Source organism: Aplidium turbinatum, chromosome 16, assembly GCF_918807975.1.
Source record: "Aplidium turbinatum chromosome 16, kaAplTurb1.1, whole genome shotgun sequence".
NCBI lineage: Eukaryota > Metazoa > Chordata > Ascidiacea > Aplousobranchia > Polyclinidae > Aplidium > Aplidium turbinatum.
Genome location: NC_137487.1, coordinates 8,382,978 through 8,405,411, shown reverse-complemented (window position 1 = coordinate 8,405,411; position 22,434 = coordinate 8,382,978). Strand labels below are relative to the sequence as shown.

The 22,434-nt window shown below is 37.3% G+C and overlaps 2 protein-coding genes across 2 annotated transcripts in view; one reads left to right on the top strand and one right to left on the bottom strand.

The window, feature by feature from the left end:
• Positions 1 to 15,986, top strand: part of LOC145785084 (tripeptidyl-peptidase 2-like) — a 39,700-nt gene extending 23,714 nt beyond the window's left edge. Inside the window, exons 10-30 of the mRNA XM_082596785.1 lie at positions 510 to 609; positions 837 to 985; positions 1,307 to 1,422; positions 2,675 to 2,765; positions 2,974 to 3,057; positions 3,644 to 3,759; positions 4,074 to 4,192; positions 4,394 to 4,500; positions 4,895 to 5,049; positions 5,423 to 5,539; positions 6,149 to 6,343; positions 6,778 to 6,915; positions 7,087 to 7,331; positions 9,425 to 9,503; positions 10,545 to 10,708; positions 11,200 to 11,296; positions 11,552 to 11,682; positions 12,121 to 12,281; positions 12,757 to 12,878; positions 13,964 to 14,083; positions 14,861 to 15,986. Coding sequence (XP_082452911.1) covers positions 510 to 609; positions 837 to 985; positions 1,307 to 1,422; positions 2,675 to 2,765; positions 2,974 to 3,057; positions 3,644 to 3,759; positions 4,074 to 4,192; positions 4,394 to 4,500; positions 4,895 to 5,049; positions 5,423 to 5,539; positions 6,149 to 6,343; positions 6,778 to 6,915; positions 7,087 to 7,331; positions 9,425 to 9,503; positions 10,545 to 10,708; positions 11,200 to 11,296; positions 11,552 to 11,682; positions 12,121 to 12,281; positions 12,757 to 12,878; positions 13,964 to 14,083; positions 14,861 to 14,950 — 2,696 coding nt within the window. The 3' untranslated portion in view covers positions 14,951 to 15,986. The remainder of the gene's footprint in view (positions 1 to 509; positions 610 to 836; positions 986 to 1,306; positions 1,423 to 2,674; positions 2,766 to 2,973; positions 3,058 to 3,643; positions 3,760 to 4,073; positions 4,193 to 4,393; positions 4,501 to 4,894; positions 5,050 to 5,422; positions 5,540 to 6,148; positions 6,344 to 6,777; positions 6,916 to 7,086; positions 7,332 to 9,424; positions 9,504 to 10,544; positions 10,709 to 11,199; positions 11,297 to 11,551; positions 11,683 to 12,120; positions 12,282 to 12,756; positions 12,879 to 13,963; positions 14,084 to 14,860) is intronic.
• A 684-nt stretch (positions 15,987 to 16,670) lies between these two features.
• LOC145785085 (F-box only protein 36-like) lies at positions 16,671 to 20,301 on the bottom strand. Its single transcript, XM_082596786.1, has 5 exons — positions 20,145 to 20,301; positions 19,593 to 19,707; positions 19,055 to 19,227; positions 17,736 to 17,837; positions 16,671 to 17,517 (listed from the first exon to the last, which is right to left on the bottom strand). Exons 1-5 carry the CDS (start codon positions 20,241 to 20,243, stop codon positions 17,437 to 17,439), a joined length of 570 nt encoding a protein of 189 aa, XP_082452912.1. The 5' UTR covers positions 20,244 to 20,301; the 3' UTR covers positions 16,671 to 17,436.
• Between the last annotated feature and the right edge of the window lie 2,133 nt (positions 20,302 to 22,434).

The following is a 22,434-nucleotide window of genomic DNA, read 5'->3' as shown; positions in this document are numbered from 1 at the left end:
ATATCAGGTTTACGTTGTCATCAAATTATTACTCGGTTTATTCTCACTGCGTTATGTAAGAAAGAACACAATCGGTACCGTTTTTAAAGTCTTCGGTTTGACCCGAACTGGAATCGATCTCAGATCTATAGATCTATCAGCACCAGAGCGTAAGACGAAACCACTCGGCCACTGAGCTGGTTGGCGTATAATGTGTTGATTTTCGTTCTGAGTATTGTCGGTGGTGGGGCAACGTAGCAAGCAAATCAGTCGTTTTTATATTGATTTAACATCTGCAGACGTTAAGTCAATGCAAATAAAAAAAAAACTGATTTGCTGGCCGCGATAATACTCTTTGTTCAGTTGCGCTGCAGAGACAAATTTGTCTGCGAAAAGTTTTGCTGATTAAACATTTCTGAGTTTCTTTCTTTTAACTTAACAAACTTTGTTATTTTCTAAGTCATTTGTGTCGTGCCACAAGCGTATAGCTGCTTTCCCTTAAACTCCAACACTCTGCTTCTATTCGCCAGGTGTTGGGGCGTGGGTGTCATCCGACATGATGGCTGCTGAATATTCTTTAACAGAGAAGCTTCCATCCAACCAATACACTTGGTCGTCACGTGGACCTTGGTAAGAGCCAGCATATATGCTGTGACCATGAGCAATATGCTGTGATCACTATAGTGATGTTAAAATTTGTCGAATTTTCTTTCATCTTCCAAGACTTAATAAAACACCAATCACTAATTGTAATTCTGACGACAGAATGAAGCCGAATGGTTTGAAACGAAATCAATTTCTAACATGTCTGCGTTCTTCCTTTTAGCTTTTTGCGCTTCAATGTATTTCTTTTGTAGTTCAAATGGAGCACTGGGCGTTTGCATAACCGCGCCCGGTGGGGCTATCACTTCCGTGCCCAATTGGACCCTTCAAGGTTCACAACTCATGAATGGAACTTCCATGTCCTCACCCAATGCATGTGGGGCTATAGCTCTCATCTTGTCAGGTGCGTTAACAGCAACGGTTGTTAAAAATATATAGTGACTGAATATTTTTGAAGGCAACGATTTCATATCTCAATGAGGAATTGGAGCTATTTTGGAGTGAACGCTATTCTAATGAAGATATTAAATTGACAATTTGACATGTTTTATTTCAAGCGCTTTTTCAATGATTTTAAAACAGTTCTATTGGAGAAAAAGACGAAGGGGTCATTTGAGATTATATTTTTTAGTTAGCCTCGAGCTATAAAATACCGTCTGGTCCGAATAACACATTTTGACGGAAAATAGCAAGTATATCATCGTGTGTGTTTGATTTCTTGTAGGTTTAAAGGCGCAAGGCATCCCTTACACACCATACAGCATCAAACGAGCTTTGGAAAACTCCGCGCTAAGCCAAGCTAACATCGAATCTTTTGCCCAAGGACAGGGTTTAATTCAGGTTGGGTAAATACTGTAATGTAAAAAGTTAACTTGTTTGTTGCCCGTCAAATTAAGGGGACACTCGTGATAGAAATAATTTTTTTATCAAATTTTTTGTATGTAAAAAGTAGTAAATTTTATTAGGACTCTGAATATGGTAAAATTTTGACTCTACTCAATGTCTTTGTGTGTCAAAACTTACAATGATAACTGTGAGTAATGTAGCTTGTGTTTTAACTAGTGTTTTTCAAATGCTGTTTTCTTCGAAAGTCATTTGTTAATGTTTTTAACTACTTATTTATTTCTTGTCAGAATGGCATGAAATTTTACAGGCATAATCAATATATACTGGAGAAGTGATCTAAGAGAGAATTTTGCTATTTCTGTGTAGTTTCACTTAAAATTAAACAACAATTGCAAATACAACAAGTTTTTCTAATTAGAAAAGAGCATGGAAATAACGTACTCAAGAAGGATCGCTCTTACGTCAACTGTTTCAAAACGATAGAAAAAGAATCAAGTTTTTCTAGTACATAAATTCAAAATTTATTTGTTCTTTAAATATGCACCTGTGGAAGAAAATCTCAAATGAATAAGCGATGGCGGCAATGCCAGCAAGAAGTTAGGAATGATATAAGTTCTCCCTTGAGACTTATTAATTTTTTTACCGGTGGTAAAAATTAAAAAAAAAATGGAAAAAACTTTTGCATTTACTTAAGTGCCATATTTTGATTGCAATTTTCATACTCTTTCCAAAGAAATATAATATGTAGAGTTTTCCACAAGTTAAGCACGTTTTTCGACCAATTTATTAAGGGCGGTTCTGAAATTGATATTCCATCAGGAGTGTTCCTTTGTTTATTGGCCCCAGTGTTTGATATTGTTTTCTTTTGCAATTTCTCCTTAATATTGCTTTTCGAAAATAGAACTGCTCCAGTCAGCAAATCAGCACTTTTCACGTTGATTGTTTTACAATTCAGTAATTTTTGGGTTTGCAGTCGTTGAGCCAATGCAAAAACGGACGGTTTGCTGGCTAGGGTAAAATAAATCGTTGCAACAAAAGCTTTCAACAGACGGAAACCTTGTCTTAATTTTTGCTTTACCGTTATCTTCGTTGAATTTTCACAACTGTCCAATTCCAAGAATATAAAAACTTCATTTTTGAAAAGCTGAACTGGTGGAAACAGGCCTTTTCTTTGGCAAGCGTGTCATTTTTAGGAGAAAACAAATTCTCGAGTTGAAAATGCTATGGCGAACTTTCATTTTTGCAGGTACCCGAATGCTTTGAATATTTAAACAAATACCACGAGCAGCCAGACAACAAAGTTAACTTTGATATTTCCCTTCCCAATGGAATGAAAGGTACGTTTTAGTTTTTGCTGTTTTGTTATCAGACATATTCAATTTTTTTAATTCTGGAGACGTTAAATTAACGTATAGAAAGACTAATTTGCTGTTTCGGTAAAAACTTTATTCCATTTTGCCTGTTTCTTTTAGATTCTTGCAACGAAAAAGTTAAAGCATTATTTTGCAATAACTCGCTGCGGTATTCATCCGCCATTTTTTGTAGGCGTGTACTTGCGCTCTGCTGACGACGTTTCTACGCCATGCACTCGTCTCGTAACCATCGAACCGAAGCATCACTCATCCTCAAGTAGGTGCTTTATCATACAACGCTTCTCGTCTTTTCTTTTTATTTATATATAAAACAGCACTATTTTCCAGTATTTGAAATTTTTATCTTGCGTAGTTTCATTGCTATTTCGGAACATCAATGGTGAGAACACAGTTATTCAACGGGGCGATATCCCTCCCTTGATTTTGTATATATGTCATGAGGACGGCTATATTGAGAATAGGTTGTTTCAAACCAACTATTTGTCCAGAATCATGCAGAACTGTATTGTATGTGCAGTAGCGTTGACAAGGGTATCCAGAGGGTACTTTTGGACCCGGCCCGGGATGATTTTAGAGACCCTGGAACTTAAAAAAACATCTTGTACTCATTAGATATGGTGCGTTTTTCTTAAGTGTCTGAGTTTGGGGCCGAAAGTCTCAATGGTACTGGGCCCAAAACTTTCATTGGTACCGAGTCCAAAATATCTTTTCAGCGGCCGCGTAATGGAACGATGAATCGATTATGCAAAAAAGTTGAAGGCCACCGGGTTTGAATAAGACTTTTCATTGTTTTCTTTGCGTTCAATAACTTGTGAAGAATATCACAGTATTTCCTTATTCAGGTCCTCAGGAGAAGATCCGATTTTCTTGCCACATGGCGATCTGTAGCTCTAAACCATGGATAGAGTGTCCTGTGCATTTTGAACTGATGAACACCGCCCGGTCCTTTAACATCAAGGTGACCCCTTGAGATTATATTTTTGGGCTGAGCAAACACTGAAGCGGTGATTACAGCGATTTTGACTCCAGGCAAATTATGATCTACGGCTGAACACAGCAAAAATGGTATTTTGACATCGATTCAACGTCTGAAGACATGAAATTTCGGTTTGAAGATTAACTGCCTTGTCTTCATATTCAGTTCACCACCGGATGCCTTGCTCTGATGACGCCATTTTGTTTTGAAGTGTATTGGTCGGACACAACGGAAAACTGCTTCAACTTCACTGGTTTTAAAATACTTTTTAAGCAAGGCAACCTATTGCTTTTTAGATTGACCCTCGCGGCTTACCCACTGGAGTCCACTACGCTCAAGTCCAAGGGTTCGATACTCAATCCCCGCAGAGGGGCGCATTGTTTACCATCCCTGTAACTGTTGTGGTACCGGAAATGTAAGAATCGATATAGAGATGATTTATTGTTTTTAGTAAAAGTCGCAGTTTTGTGGTTGTTTTTTACTTAAAAAAGTGATCACTCTTGCTGCTAATTTCTACAAATTTGGAACAATACTGTACAAAGGTTGCTTCTCATTATTTTTGCTGTTTTTAACACGAACATGAGATAACTGTTCACAGTCACCTACTTTTCTACAGAATTGATGAAGCAAGTGATTACACAAAGAACGTATCAGTCTCGTCATTCAAACCAGGCCAACTTTCTAGAAAATTTCTTCATGTTCCTGCTGGCGCTACCTGGGCAGGTAAGATTGCTGCTTCTTCAAGAAAAGAAACTTATTTTAAACCTCTTCATCAAGTTTCAAACCATGTTATTCTTTAAAAATTGTTATTTTTTGTCGCCAAACATGTATCATTATTGCTATATTAACGTTGTGCGAAAAAGCCAATTCCCAATCAAAAGTCTTGTTTTTATTAGAAAAACTAGATTGACGTTTTACACTTTCTTGAAATTCTTATTAGGAATGGAACTAATCAGTTCGACAGAAACTACCGCATTAGAGCAGCTAACTGATCTCGACAGTTAGTCCGATTCTGATTTTTCTGCATTCACGGAGATAACTTGCCCATTCACAAGACCAATAGTGTTGTCATGATTCGCTTTGTATAATGACAACTCCATTCTCTTTCTTTTCGCAGAGCTGAAAGTTGAGAATCATTCCACTGACCAATCCGCGCGTTTCGTCTTGCACGTGATCCAACTTCTTCCGCAACGCGCATTCCGAGAAACCCAATTTTACAAATTCGTTCATTTGGCTCCCTCGCAATCCACCGAAGTCTCCTTTCCACTTGTTGTGAGTGAAACTGCAGAAACGAAATGCGCCTTTTTCACGATAGAAAGTCGCTAAGCAGAACTGTGCTAATATTTTTCCCGAATAATGTGCAACAGAATTCTAAAGTAATCTTGTAATGTGATAGACACTTTTGGTTTTGACATTCCAAACAGCAAAAATCGTCATTTTTACATTGATTCAACGTCGGTAGACGTTGTAAAAATGACGGATTTTGTTGTCAAAGTTTGGATAAGTCAAGCACAACAGTTGTGACCAACATGCAGCTTCAGGCAACGTTGTTTTTGCTAATTAATAACGTTAAGTTAATGTAGAAAGAGCGTCATTTGCCAAACAAGCCTTTTCAGCACTTAACCATCCCCATATCCCCAACCAGGGCGGTACATGCATGGAGCTGTGCGTTGCGCGTTGGTGGTCCAACCCTGGTGTAGTTGAAGTCTCATACAATCTCCAATTCCACGGCGTCAAGCCGTCCAGTGACGTCACTACTATGGTAGGTATATATTTGCTTATTGTTTTTAGAAGTACACATGTTGAATTTTTAATTTACAGTAGTAATTTTGAAACTGTTATGAATAGTTTAAGAAAAATGTGAACACTATAATATAAACGACGACCTTTTAGAGTACATGCATAAAAGTGAGACAAAGTCCAATTTGAAATTCTTTTGTTGCATTTTTCCAGTTAGAAATTCTTATGTTGCATATCGCGCGATAAATATAAAAAATAAAAAAATAGAAAAAAAATAAAACTAAATGTTATGAATAGACTTGCGTATTTTTACAAAGCCGCTTGGCAGAAAATCGAACCGTTTGTCTTCACCGCGGCAAAGTGCAGTTGTGCACATATTTTTTACGATGCTTTTGTTAAACAACGAGCGTAGTGTAAAAGCTCAATATCGTATCAATCAAGTCACCAGCTGCAAGCACAGAACTGTAAACTACACCACCTTATAAGCACATAACTTAAGAAAGACCAGGTTTAAATCAGCCTACAGCCAGTCGTGTCGTGACACGAAGAAACAGGCTGTCAAGGGTTTAGAGACTAATAACTATATTTGATTTAAGCTCCATTGAAATGCGTTGCTCTACCTTTTCCATAGCATGCTGTGAACGGCATCTATCGTATGGAGATGCAGAGCCTTTTGCGTGAAGAAGTTTCACCTGCGATCACTTTCAAACATTTTGTTGTCCCACTCCGGCCCAGCGAACACAAAATCCGTCCGTTGACACCCCGGGACACGCTGTTTGGAGAGCGGCCGTTGTATGAGCTAGTGAACACTTACAACGTGCACATTGTGAGTATATTGTTACGTATTGGAAGATTAGGTTTATATGTTTCTTAAAAACTTTTAACTTAAACTGTCTTTGTTTTGTTGTGGACATAATTCTTACGCAAATTTGATGTTGGATAATTCGATGGTGGAGATTCACAATCTGACATTAACAAAGCTTCTTTTGAACTTTGAACGGCAACTTTCGATCTGGATAGGATTTGAACCTCTGACTCCCGTTCAGGCACCGAGGTTGAAAAGTTTGGAGTGTCTTTAAATGACGTCATCGAGACGGATACAGCAAGATGAAAAGTTATTTTGTAGCGCAACAGTTTACTCCGCATGCTACATTTTGAACTACTGTGTTATGGACTTCGTTGGTTTACAGCCCCGGCTGTCATCCTAGAGATCTGTGGGGTGTGTGGTTTTTTAACAAGGTCCGTTATTATTGTTTGCAGTCGAAATCGACAGAGGTCGTCGTTTCATTTCCCATCCTGTCGGACTTGCTTTATGAAAACGAATACAACAGCCAGTTATGGATGCTGTACGATAGCAACAAAGCCTTGGTCAACGCCGGAGACGCATATCCCAACCAGGTAGTTCATACACCCATCCAGAAAATCAGTCTTATTGATGTTGATTATAAAAAAAAGTCTGATTTTCTGATTGGTTAGCATCAGTTAAGGTTTGTATTTCAAAGGCTGTGTTCTAGTTTCTCCATTGACTTTTGAATAGAAAGATGACAGCTTTTTTACGTTGCTTTTTAGTATCCAATCCAACTAGAAAAAGGAAACTACGTCATTCGTCTACAAGTGACGCAGGAATCCAGAGATTCTTTGCAAAGACTGAAAGATTCTCCTATCTCTGTGAAACACAAACTCTCCTCCAACGTCTCACTGGACATCCACACCAACCACAAGGACGCCCTGATGGGCACCAATCGTATGTCCTCCACATTCATGAAGACCGGTCAAGTCCTCCCCATGTACATAGCTCCTCTAGCCGACGACAAGTAAGACCTATTTCATAACGTTGTTTAAGTTGTTTAGAGTCAATCTTTGTTGGAGTCTCCAACCAGCCAATGTCTTTTTTGCTTGTCTCTTTGCAACGTCTTGTTTACAATGTCCGCAAACGCTGAGTCAGTGTTTAAAAGGTTGAATTTGCTGGCCGGGTCGTTATTATAGCTTGTCGGCATGCTATTGCTTAATTTCTGCAGTATTGCATATTTATGAGCATTCGGCCAAGTTGGCGTCTTAAAAGGAAGTGAAATAGGAAGTTTTTAATTGACATTTCACGAACTAAATTTATTAGAATATATTTTATGCTGAATCTATGATAGTACGATCAGTTCTCCTGAAGACGTGGATTGCCGTTTTACACAAAAACTTCCTGACAAAATTTTGTTAAATTTTTTGTATATAATATGAAACCAAGGAAGTTTCCTGAAATATTTAATAAAACTACCATTTAACGTTTTATAGGCAGAGATGGTAGTTTTATTAAATATTTTTTGTATATCTTCAGATAAACACCTTATCGAAGCATATAATTTGTATGCGTTTAACATACATCAAATGTATTTACAGTACTAATCACCTAAACACCTTGACAGCCTTTTCCACCCTTATTGGGATCTTGAGAAGGTTCTTATTTAAATAGAATGTTATGTTTAACATATTGTGCACCATAATGCATTCTGCTGATATATGCTACAAAGGTAACGTCTACGTTAGTACATGACGATTGGTTACCAGAGATTGCAGCGTCTGCTTTCTAATGGTTGTCCCAGTGAAAGAGATTAACTCAGTGCTGGCTCAATAGCTAAACCAGGGGTCACCAACTGGCCGCATGCGGCCCGCCACGCTGATTATGTGCGGCCCGAGGAAGGTATCAGCGTACAAGTATAACCAAAAATACTTTTCTTGAGGAGTTAAAGAGCATGAAGGCAAAAAATACTTTCCGGGAAGCATATTTTCGCTTTGCATACGATTCCACCGACCGACCAATCATATTTTAGTTCTAGGTAGGGGTCGTTTAAAGTTATTCCAATGCGATGTCCAGCCACACTGTCCCAGTGGTTGCTTTAAACGTCTGTTTTCGAATTTCGAAAATGTCTGTGAGCATAGGGTTGCTTATTTTAAGTTTGTAAACGTCCTGTAAACACTAGTGTGCGTTTCACCGTTATTGTGTTTCACGAGCAGTGTTCCCTTTATGCAAGTTTTTATTAGCAAAATAGGTCTGTGTGCCAACTCAGTTTATAATAAATTGGAATAATATTATATATAAATTTAAAGACTTTTTCTGGTATTATGAAAATATTTAGCTTAGTAGCTGCAAAATGTTGTTAATCAACAATTCTTGCCATGCTGATAAGCACCGCAAGTGACACTTGTCTAATAATCAAGGAAAGACAGTTTTATAGACTCTCACAAAAAGGATGAAAAACCAACTCAATGCTTTTTTAGAGGGAACACTGCTCATGAGTTACGATAGAAACGTTTTTTCGGTGATTTCCACAAGCGTTTGTTTCATGGTGCCTGGTTTCTTTCTCCCTGTTATTGGAGCCTATTTTTCGCTGATATGTTTGCAGGTCACTATTGTTGCCTGTATTGCGGTGTGTCAAACATTTTCTTGTTTACTGAAATTGTTAATTGCAAGATATCTTTTGTGAAGCGAAGTGACAACACCACTCCTCTTGCTTGGCGATGAATATTGTGATGAAACCGCTCGCCTAGCTATTAGTGCGCAAAACAAGTGGCCTCGTTTATTAGGCATTGTTAAAGAAGTCAAAAGTGTTGTTAAAGGAGCTTGGCCTTGCAGTAGCGTTGTTTGACTAATTTTGTTGCTGCGGTACTCTAAGATAAATGTTAACAACATGTAACGCTGGATACTGGGTACGAAATGCGTTCTTTTCTAGCATAAGAGTCAACCTACCTAAAATTTTATTAGTGTGGCCCGCCACAGCTCTCCTAAGTGCCAAAGTGGCCCGCGTGCAAAAAAGGTTGGTGACCCCTGAGCTGAACTATTCTGTATCGTTCACAACAGCCATCGGTGTACCATTGTCTTCACATTTTGCGCTGTCATGGTTTTCTTTGTTTTTATCAGAGTTTCCAAACACGTAACGGCTGGTAACTACTTGACTGGCAGTCTCAACATGGCGAAAAGCGAACTAGGAAAACAGGCAGTACGTATGTCTTATCATTGCCACACTACACTGTTCATTGCTATTAGCTTGTCGTGCGAAACTGCATCTAGTGCGTGTTATTCTGGACAACCCAGTATTTTCACATCGATTGGTCCCTTATTTGAACTGTGTTAAATTTATTGTGATTGAAGTTCTGTGAAGCGTCTTCTGTCGTGCAAATTTATGGCTTTGGCTCGCTCTAGTGAATTCACTCATGCGGTATCAAATATTTAACAATAGTTGGCCAGTGGTTTTTTTGTGATAACTTTCATTTCATAAAAGCAAACCATTGTTAATTATGTTTCTGAAATTTGTATTGAAGAAAATAAGTAAAACTTGTTTGTGTGCTGTAATTTCGCTTTTCCAGTTTTCTAGCAATATGTGACGATGAAATCTGAATTTAAAGCCAGTTTTAATTGGGTAAAATTTCGTGAACAAATTATTGGCTTACTAAATACTTAGTTTTTGCATTTTTTGATTTTTGTATCTTTCTTGTAAACTCCATGTGTTCTTAATACCAGGAGAAAGTAAATTGGAAAAAATCAGGGAAGTTCTACCAGGTATTTTTGTTCATCTCTTTCAGTCTCTTACCTTTTGTCTAAGCCAAACTACATCCTAACACCCTTTGTGTGTCTCAATTGCGTTGTTTCATTTTCTGCACCGCTGTCGACTTTGCATGTTCGAAAATTTCAGAAAAACTCAGATTTTAATTGAATGCAAAAATGGAACAAAACCCGATTTTGTTCAGTTTATACTTCCGCCTAAAAATAAGTTAGATTTGCGTTTTTTTCCATATTTGCTTTCTCTTGGTTTTTTTGTTTGTGTTGCATGACTTGGTTAGTACAAATTTCTTGCTGTTAAATTTACATTGTATAAGTGTCAAATCTACTTTTGCTATGTTTTCAATACAGACATGCACGAAACTGCACGGTCGCGCAATGAGACAAAGTGTTCTTCATGTCAGGAACCTCAAACTGGCCACGATTGTATAGTGGTGTACCATGTGTTTGCCATTGCAAACATGCATTCATCTTTTCACAGAATGTCTACAAGTTCAACTACGTATTAATGGACCAACCCAGCAAGTCGAAGCCGAACAGTCGATCCGGCTCCAGGAGTAAGCGAAGTAGTTCAGCTACGTCACTGACTGATGACGAAAAAGCAAACGAGGAAATAAGAGACCTTCACATTTCTTGGATAACCAAGTAGGCGGCAACGGTGGTGCAAATGCAAAGTTTATTTACGTGCCTACAAGTTATTCGTGACCAAATATTCCCCAAACGTTTATTTAACAGTTATTTATGCCCACTCACACATCACTTACCACAATGATGTAAGTAGACCTTTTGGAAATTAAATACAAAATGTAACTAATTCAAGTGTATACCTAGCTAGCTAAACTTGACGTATATCCCCACAACTGTATAGGGCTACAAGCCATACTCTAATTCATTTTCCACGATGGTTTACTTCATGACTTTTTTAATACTGTACCAATCCTGCCATGGTCAGAGGAAATTTTGTTTCCACCCATCCCTGCCGTTGTTAAATGAATTCTTGCCTTGCTGTCTTAATGGTAAATCAGACGACGCATTATTATTGTTTTCAATGCTCCTTAATAGTGATGAAGCTATGTATCCAAGTCTCAACCACACAAGTACAAAACAAAACGAACAAAATCATTGTTTCCACTCAGGTATGAACGTTTTGACATGTTTGACACTTTGAAAGAAGATTGGCCAGACCACATTCCGCTTTATATGGCCAAGCTGCAGGCGTTGGATGCTTCTAAGGTTCGTCTGCCAAGAACCAAACGATGTGCTATTTTGAAAATTAAGATATTAACAATTAATCAGCAATAAATTGTTTACTGTTTATTCTTAGTTGCAACCATAACGTAATTATGTAAGCATGGAAGTTACATATCACATTCTTTCACGTATTTTTACTGGGCCATCGCCAAATAAATTTTACCACTTTGTTCTAAAATCTAAATGCTTGCGATCCAACCTGAGCTGAAAAGTTATAGTCACAATTTTCTTCCACAGACGAGAGAAAATCATTTGGATGAAATCGTAGACACCGCTGGCGAGATCATTTCACGGATCAACGTCCACAAGCTCTCCGCGAACCTTGGTTTGAAGTACGATCCCAGGCCCGATAGTGCTTTGCAAAAAAGGTGAAATGTTTGTTTTCCTGAAGAAACTGAAATGAAATTACTAACTACACTTAGTGTTGGGTCCAACATCAGCGGGTTATTTACCGATTAAGGCAATCTGTTGATTAGTGATCAGTATAACTAGGTAGGATACAACCAGTTCGTGCGAACCTGCTATTAGATCTTGCTGTTGACTTTTCGCAAATCGGCTATCAACAAGCATACATATCAGTATATGCGTCACTATATCTATATCGGGTCAATATGACATGCTACAAGTGAGAGAACGTTGTATCAAAATCTTTACTTGACAAACTCGCTTTGACAGTTTCAATTTTGTTTTCATTTGTGACCATCGCAGCAACACGTAGCAGATTTCCAGAAGAAGGTAGAAGCAACGAAACGCGAACGTTATAACGTGCTTGAGACCCTAAGGATAATAAGTTTCAAATTAAACAGTGAAACGGACAAGAACAAAAGCCATTTGATCAGCGCACTGGTGTTGAAAGGAATCGCCCTCGCCGATCAGATCATCAGCCACCAACGCGCCACCGCCGAATCCTGCACCACAAGGTCACCAGACGGCGCTTCTGATGGAGAGACATCACCTGAACAGAAAGGTAACAGTTTGCGATTGCTTTAAATTTGAGATGTGGTTTGTGCTACCAAATTAGCTTAGTTATCTCATGGCTTTCTCACAAACCCTTTCATCGAACCCCATAACTTGTTGTATGTCTGCACTGCAAGAGTTATTTGTATGAGTTAGATAGACGCATAAAAAATGTGTAAAATCTCAATTTGGCAAACTCGTTAAGTCTATGAATGAAGTCTTATTATTCGATTGCTGAACGATGCTCAATGGCAACTTATTTTCACCCTCTTTTGATTCACCATTTTCATCTAACCTTTACGATTTCAACCTTTATTGTTGATTCTTATTCACTGCAAGCTCTCATTCCAGCCAGGCGATTTTGTGTTGTTCCTCCACTGTTGAACGAACCAGGATCGAAACGCGCTCATTTTAAAGTACAAAAGAGTTGAAAGACAAGTTTTGCTGAGCTATGATTGCATAACAAGATTCTTTGCCTTTTTCAGACGATTTGCAATCATCTGCAGACAAGCCTGTTGGTTTTGATACCGATCGCGACCACAATCTTCACAAGTTAAAGGAGACCTATGAAACTCTTCAGATGTTTGTAGATATGACCGATTCCAAGGTGTGGGTTTATTTCCAGTTAGCTGAACTCATCCTTTTTACATTTGATTCAGCGCCTAAGCAACCAATAATTTTTGCGCCTTCAGTTGATTAACGTATGTCCTCCTAGCACCGGTTTAAACTGACAACGAAATAACAAGGATTTCTAGCATACTGAATACTGATGCTGGTAGGGGTCCAAGTTGTGAGTTGATTTGATGATAAAGTATCCAGCTAATTATTTGACTACTTTACGCAAACACTGGTATTAAGAACACATGGAGTTTACAAGAAAGATACAAAAAATGCAAAAACTAAGTATTTAGTAAGCCAATAATTTGTTCACGAAATTTTACCCATGGCGCAGCGGATAAGGCACTCGCTTTCCAATCTTGCAATCCTGGTTCGACTCCTGGCTTAAGCTAGTTGTTGAAAATCACCGCTCACCTCTACCCAGGGTGTAATAAATTGGGTGGGCGTAGTTGCTGAAGTAAAGGCGGCCGAGAGAAAGGAACTGGCCACCCTACTCTCGTTAGTGCCGAAGGCTTAGTATAATGAGAACCTTATCTTCTCATCCCCCGATGCTTGGATCAAGTATGGAACTCACCTTTACCTTTTTTACGCAAACACTGGGCTCCTTTTAGCATCAGTATGTTAGAAATGCTTCACTTTGCACCGTCAGTTTAAACTGACCCAGGAGGATACGGGTTAAATCTACTTTAAATAACCTCCTACAAGCCGCTGTAATATCTCAGACTGCAATGAAAGTAGCTTTATTTATTGATTTCAAAATAAGGGAACGTTCAAATATTACGTAACGCTTTTTTTCCGAATTTTTGACCCCCCCCCCTCCCCCATGTAACACCAACGTAACGCTTTTTTCAATCCCCCCCTCCCCCATGTAACGCTTTTTCACTACAAATTCAGCACAAAAAACTACCATTCCGTACTCGAAAGCGTTACGTAACGTTTTGCTTGAAGCCCCTCCCCCCCGATGTGACGCTAACGTAACGCTTTGCATAAACCCCCCCTCCCCCTCGAAGGCGTTACGTAATATTTGAACGTTCCCTAATTCAACAATTATTTTTGTTAAAGTTGTGTGTTCAGGTACTGCCTTTCACGTACAAGCATGCCTGTGCTATGGAATTGCATGGTCTAGCGTTGAAATCACTAATGAAGCAACAAGAAGATAAATGCAGCAAAGAGATTGAGAAGAAAATCGTTAAGGTACGTTTAGAATGATCAAGGCTACAAGCAACTCAGGTTGTTTCAAACTATTTATCGCTGTTGATCATCACATGAGAGTTCAAATGCTCTAACTGTGATTTTGTTACATTCTCTGACTACCACACTGTAGCCTACTTATGTGGCTCAACTGTCAAATAACCCATTTTGTATCACACAACACATACAAAAGCAACACAAAATCTCTGGTAAATCCAATAGAGATTGTTCATTTGTCCACTACCTTTGCTCAGTTGGGTTAAGCTTTCGACTTTGTGCATAAAGAAACGCCAAATCAAGTCGGCACTGGTTCGACTCCCTAACTGTACGTTTGAGCAACGTATTTTGAGGACATTTCCACATTCAGCGACACTGGTAGATAGAATTCACTGTTTACAGCATTTCAATCTGAATTACCAGACCTACATCATAGGTTTCAAACCTTTACAAGTATGCAAAACTGTCTTAACAAATCAAGCTTGCAAAGAAGCTTTCTCAGCCCGAGGATAAGCATTTCCAAAATCAACAAATATAAACATGGGTCACAAAATACAATAAACTTTACCATTTTATTCAAGTCCATGTGTTATTTCTTGTCAATCGACACTTTCTTATTAACCAGTTTTTTTCAAAGTCTGTTGTAAACTATTTCACAGTTGCAATAAACTGGCTATGGACATATTTTTATGTTTCAAAATAAGAATAAATGACATCGAGCAAAGGATGGGCTACCTATTGTGAAAGGAAACAGTTGCACCATCTCTTGATTTTTTATTTCAGCTTTTCCGTAGACTGGGGTGGGAGTACGCAGCGCTACACTACGAAAAGTATTTGCCAGTCAAATTTCCTCCTGCTTACTTACCGTTTTAAAGATGAGCATATTTCTATTCATTTTCTCGTTAGCATCTTGGAAAATCAAGGACATCACAGACGATGCCACATAATCTCGAACTTTACAGCTCGGTCTCAAAGAGCAAATCAGTGATTTTATACATTGATTCAACATCTGCAGACGTTGAATCAATGGAAAAAAAACAAATAATTTGCTCCTGGGTGATTCATGGATGTGATATTTGTTGGAGCTGAGGCCTTGAATTTCGCGTAGGCTTGGGACCTGCTTTTCGCTGACTGCGTATATAAGGTTAAAAAAAATTGAAAGTGATGCTGTTTCAACGTTCGCTAATGTAGAACCACTGCGATATTATTGCATTCACTCAGTTCTTTGAAAAGTTTAATCTGAGAATGTTTCGCACTGCCAGTTCATGAACATCCGAGCTTTGAAATGGCGTTCAACTTTGCGAATTAAGATCTAGAGTCAACTTGTGTTTTCATATAGGCTGTTTTCCCTATCTGTTGTTTCAGCTCCATCAGAATTGAATGTACAGTAGAATGTGGCAGCGATTTGCAACCAGCCTTAAGGTTAATTTGAATAGACAATTATAATGCGAAAATACATGTTGCTTTTTAATGCACTTGTTTTAACCATACCTTGATTCTGCTGTAGTAAATAATTGTGGTTCACTGCCGTTGTCATGATGCGTCAAGTCACTGTGAGTGCTAACCCATTGCCTGATTAAAAATAGCATAATTAATAATTATTATTCTACCTCTGAAAAACTCTTTCTACTAGCGGATTAATGAGGTTTGAGCGATAAGAATTCTAATTCTGTGCGTTTCAGCTGCGGTGAAATAATTTCTCGGATTCTTCACAACTACATAATAAATGAGGGCCTGCAAGATTTAACAATATTTATGCTGCTTGACTTTTACGTCATTGGTAGGCCTATGAAGTGACAATAGGGTAAGGACGATGGGTTTAGGGACTCAGATTGTCTGAATAGGCATTTCAGCTGAGATACTACAGTAGTTGACAAAAGCAAGCAAAAAAGTTTTTTTTCTACGGTGAGTTTACAGAAACAACCCAGCAATCATGAGAAAAACGGCCAAATTAAGCTCATTCAACAAAATGGTCCAGAATCTCAAATAAAGGAAAACAAATAAGCCACACATACTTTAGAACAGGGGTTCTTAACCTTTTTTGTCTCGTTTACCCCTTGCCGAATAAGACGAAAACTTACATCAAGCATAAATTTGAATCAAAATCGAGTGCAATAACTTACTACCAGTTTTTTAATAACTGAAAAAATGAAGTTTGCTTTAATTTGTGATTCTGTAAATTTACCCCCGGTTAAGAACCCCTGCTTTAGAACCAAAAAAATTTTGCATCAAGATAAGGGATTTCTAGAGGTTCTTAATTTCCCTAATCAAAATGAAGAAATAAACTGGTCTGTAGGCCTATCGCTATCATAGCCTACTCTACTAAATACTTGGCATATTTTCAATTCGTGTTTCGTTTTTTTTTTTCAAGTTTACAACAAAAAGAAATCCTTTTTGTTTAAGAGTCGAAACTAAACACTTAAAAACCTTTCATTATTTTCAAAATGCCATTGTTTCAAACAGTAGCCTACTAACCAAAAACTTTTCGAAAAAATATAAAAATTTGGCTACGCTGATGTGATTTCGTTACGATTAGCCCACGCCGTAAACCTTGTATTTTGGATATCCATTTGAACGGAGTTAACCCACGATGCAACCTGTAAGCCAAGTTTAATTTTATCGTAGGTTACACTGATGATCACACACGGAATTTCCACATTTTGTTTTTGAACAATACGGTACCAGAAAAAAGTAGTTTGTGATAAAACTGTTAGCCTATAGGCAAAATGATTCTGTTTGGAGATAATTATACAAAGTGAATTTAAAGATCACACACATGACTCCAAGAATAGCATAATATAATATATTTGAAGAGGCCTTAACAAGTAGATTAACGTTGTAATGTCAAAATTTAGCACCTTCTTGCAACTGCTTAGCCTACTTTAGACAGTGTAACAACCCAAAGTATTATTTCAAGAAATCACGTCAAAATTTATAACGTTTCAAGTTCAAACAAATCCGCAGTTGTAGCCTAAAATGACATGTAGTAAAAATTATTTCTTTAGCTCGAATGAGATCGTCTGACAACTTCCACAACGCATAAGGTTCGCTTATGCACACTTGTCATGCTGACTACTAGTGGTACGGTTTATAGAAAACCTAAGCCTACTACAAAATATAAAAATAAATAGGCCCACGCCTACTAAAAGTATTACAAATTCAAATAATACGCTACGTGGTAAAAAAAAACACTGGCGTACAGTAGCATACAATACATAGAGCATATGAGCAAATCATTTGAAAGAAAAAGCTGAAGAAAGGTGCTTTTGAAAGTACACTCTAATAGTCTATTGTGGGCGATTGTCTGAACAAAACAAACAAAATCCAAGTTGCGTAATTTAATCTGGTCGACGTTGATATCAATCTTTGGACGGATACACCGAACGCTTTTGGTGGCGTCGCATTTGCGCCTGTAGCTGTAACTTGTTGGTGAAGAATACCTGAAAAAAATGTATTAAAACGTTGTATCATCGTTTTATTTGTGAGCAGCTTGATTTATAAAGGACATAACAAAAGTAGCAACGCAAACGAAGAAAAAATGACATCGTGAACATGTACAAAAACACAGTGTCATTTTTTTGTAAAATTACAATAACAAATCGCATTCGATGTAATTTTCACATTTGGAAGCAATATATTAACATGGAGGAACACTCACATGTTTCCATCCCACTTCAGCGGCGTATTCCTTCATTTCTTCAGTCACTGTGTCACAATGAGTTTCCACAATATGCTCCCATAACTTCTCAGACTTGCAAAGCTGCCGAAGATCATCATTATAAGCCTAATGACACTAGGTAATTTTTTGTTAAATCATTCAGGCCATGTCATCCATGGTCACAGGTTTTGGTAAAATTTTTAATAAGTTGTAAAGTGTGCTTTTCTGACTGAAGTATGACCAATTTTAGAAAAATCGGATTTTTTTAAGTGACGCCCTTTGAAAATAGAATGTTTTGTGATCACTCAGGATGAAATTGTTTAAAAATTGTTAAAATAAATTTTCAAATATTTTGAAAAACTGTCAAATTGCAGAAATATACAGTACTTACTACTTAGCCTATTAATTTCGGTATTTTTAAGATCAATTAATCGTGACGCAATTTTGATGAACTATAGCAAAAATAGCCATTTGTGCTATTGGCTTGCTATTCTTCAAACAACGGCTCTTGTTTTTAAGAGTGTAGCTCATCAGTAGCTTACTGCGCAACAACAACGTTTGTAGCCTATTAAATCGAGGCAGTATGGGGGGAATACCTTTGTCGAAACACAATTTTATGGCAAGTTGTACCCATGCTCTCAACTTTTTCGAAATATTTAAAGCTAACTGTTTTGGTTCATACACTGCTGTTCGCTGTGATGATCAGAAAATAGAAATACAAACAAACTTAACTGACACGTTGTATGTTGGCCTACTAGCGTCTTTTACGGCTTCCTGCTATAAAAATGTACTGACCATCTTATAGTGATATGAATTCTATATCAGTTACAGTGCGGTACAATACTTGTGGCATCAAACAACAGAAAAGATAGGACGTTTCTCTGTTCTTGTTTTCAGCAGTAGAATAGCCTATATGTTTTTGCTGAAAGGATCCAGATGAAAAGAGAACAACTGCCAGCAATTCACGACCCCTGAGTCTTTCTGTTCGGCTTCAAGTTTATGCTACCAAAAATATATTTCATTTCAGTATAACTGTCCTCACCTAAGTAAGCGAAGTCCAAACATTGGGTAAAGGGAACCATTAATCAATATGGCACATTTTAAAAATGTGTTCACAACAATTTTTCAATTCTAAGATAGTTTACAGTGCATAAGGTAAAATTTGAACAGCGGCCCACTTCGGTACTCAGGTCAGTTGTTTTTTTATTTCTGACCATCACAGCAAAAACAGCCCTGAGCAGTGAGCATGCAATGCATGCTGACTAGCAAAGGTGCGGTACTGTAGCCAAAGATACTCTTGTAACATAACGTACACAAACCTCGTAAAAATGCTTGCTAGTCGTAGCAAGATGGGCAATATCTTCCAATTCCAAGAACGACATGATGTATATTTGAAGGTCGCTTGATATCCGCACAAAATAGTCAAAGTGTCCACTACAAAGCCCCTTCACATATTCCACCATGTTATTGCTAAAATAGCGTCGGACGTCGGCTAGATACAGAATGAACAACAATAAATTGGTAAAATTTTAACGTAAGACTCCATAAACGAAGGCAAAGCAATTTGCACCCAAGCATCAGGGCAGATAGAAAGCAATAGTTAAGTAAAAGAAAACGTTCATGTAAAAAGGCTTGAGTGATCCAAGTCTATATCATTGTTGCTTTTTAACAGGAAATGAAAACTACTTTGTTCATTGTGAAAAACGTATGTAGAAATTTCAAAGGCAAACAACTGAAAAATACCCTATAATTGTTTCACAGTAGGCTACAGTATGTTAATCTGTACAATATGTATTATGTAGTTACTCTACTTATGCAACAAGTTTTTAAAGAGTTTCATGCTTTGCAAAGACATACCTTGCATGTCAAGATCATGCAGAAAGTCCTGGTGGCTTTGCTTTTTTTCAACAGGTGCAACTCTAACATCCGGGTGCAAGCAATGGGGATTAATTTTCCATATTCTCCAATGGACCTACAGAAAATACCAAATAAAACTTTTTTCAAAAACTGCTTCATAAGAAATTTTGCTTATGCTGGGTAGTTCATATAAATATTCCATTGGCACGGAAGTAATCTTAGAAAAAAAATTATTGAAGTACGAAGAGAAATTGTAACAAAGTATGGAAAGAAAGAAACTTATCAGTACTTCTTCATATTATCTTCTATAAGTTAGTAATATTGACTTCATAATGTTAGAAGTTGTGCTGTGTCGATTTCTGATATTTAAAAATACAACATAAGACAATTAGCTTCACATTATGCAGTCTATTCTATGTGAAACATGGAAATTCTCTGTTGCGTGTCATCTCCTAGCCTAAGCAGTATCATTGTCTTTTTTATAGAAAATATACATCAAATACACTAAAAAAATAATTTTTGCACAAATTAACACAAAAAAATATGTCTTGCCTCTGTTTTGTTGACAAGTAAATTTACAAAGTCCTTGCTAGGAGCTGGAGCTTGTTCACTTGTGTCCAGAAGAATTCCCTCATGTTCAAGAGGAAGCATATTTCCAATAAAATATTTATTTTGGAATAGCACTTACGAAATAACTACAGAGTTTGCAGTAACTGTTAAAACAAGACAAATGTTACACCATGCTATTCAAGTAGAATATCAGAAAAAAAATTAGTTGATTGTAACTAATTATGTCAAGTTTAAAGCTGCATTAAATAATTCCTCAAACATAATTCATCCTCATCACCTGAAATCACCAAGCTAGGCTTGGTCACTAAGAAAAAGATTTAATTGTTATGATGATAATTGTGCCAATAGTTTATGAAACCAGTAATGATTCTTTTGTTCATTAAGTTTTGAAATAGAAAGCTGTTTTCTAAACAATTAGGCATGACATGAATTCAAAGACTAGTTAGGAATATTCACTTTGCAGAAGAAGTTAAAAATATCATTATCAACAGTTTTGTGCAATGTGCATTGACATGTAGGCTACAATTGTACATAGCTTCCAACTTGATCAAACTCCAATATAAGTGTATGGGGGCTTTATAGGTAGATATTTAGTTACCATCTCGTATATAACATTAAAAGTGTTCAAGGTTTTGCCAACCTTTTCCCGTTCGTTAACGTGCTGGTAGGTTTATATAGATTTTTGTAGTTAGTATCTTTTTCGTCCCGGACGCGTTAATGACGAAAAATAAAATGATTGATTGAAGTGGGGTTATTCAAATACCATATGGTGTCCTTAGGAAATTGCAACAACTGACCTATTATATCATGATAGTCGATCACACTATCACTGTCAATATGCAATCCATACTAGGCTACTTTGAAATTGTTGTCTTACAAAGCTGAGAGAAACGCACATCTGCAATGGCTTCAATGCTATATGAAAACATGGATTATGAAACAATGGCGGTAAAGAAAAGACAAACATGGAGTGATTGATATTTGAATAATAAATAACAATTCAGTGTGCTCAAAGGACATACCAAGAAAAGTTGGACATAAAAGAACAAAAGACCTGGACTGAAAAGAGTTGGGTGTCTAGGATAAAAACAAATAAACATACATACCCACTGACAATAAAAACAATAATTTTTCATTAACAAGTTAAAAAAGTAATATTAAAGTTTTAACAAAAATACAAATAGCGCAGTCACCTATTTACTAACATCAGAAAAAATACCATATGTCAGACTTAACAGATAAAACAGAGATGTTACAAGTGCAAAACAGTCAATGCTAAACCAATGCTTGAATGATTGTAAATGTCAATCGCAATGACTTACTGCAATTTCTTCACAATGCAATAAACTTGTTAATAACATTTATTAGCCTACAATCCATCCATCTGGACTATATTTTACAGTACAATCCACTGTCCATGATCTTGTACTGTGTGTTTTACAACCTGATGCAGGCCCAGTCACTGAGATTGGCAGAATAAAGTGTTCGCTTGTTGAAGCATTGCAATCGGAGAACTATTCCATCCACTAGGTTCCACTGAATGAAGAGCAATCCTAAAATGTGTTGCTTAAGCACACCCCGAGAGTCGAACCAGGGCTACTTGATTGAGTTGGGTGTGTAACCACTGAGCTACCAAGGAAAATTTATGAAGAAAGACTTTGTTCTCCATAGACAGGCCATACTTTCAATATGGGGATTAATTCATGGCCTTGAACATTATTAAATCTGAGATTTTGAGGCTGAACGTTTATTTATTTAATACCACGTGTTGACATTGTTTTCTGGACTAAACTGAGAGGTTATTAGAAAGCGGCCAGTCTTTGATTTCATCATCAAAGACATGCAAACCGGTTTCATGAGATACTACAATCGTTGATAACATGCTCTGCGGTTTGTTCCTCAGTAACATATTCACAAGAAGATGCCACTTCCTATTGGTGCAAGGTTAGGGAGAAAAACCGATGCCTATTTAAAGATGATTGAAGTGCACCCATGCCTGTCTTGGTACAAATGAACCAGTAAGGAAAGTGTATGCGATAAAAGAACGAAATCTGGTGATTAAGATTTTCATTTAGATTTTAATTAGCTGAAGAGATGTTTGTTTGTGAGCTTCATTAAGCAGAAGTTAAGAGTCTGAAACAAACTGATCTCTCAATTTCAATGAAGTTACTTATTTGTGTAACAGCAAAAACTTACAAAAGACAAAGCTCAGCGGGCTGAATGTCAGCAAAAATAAAAAGTTGGCAAATAGTAAGAGATGCAGATATCTGGT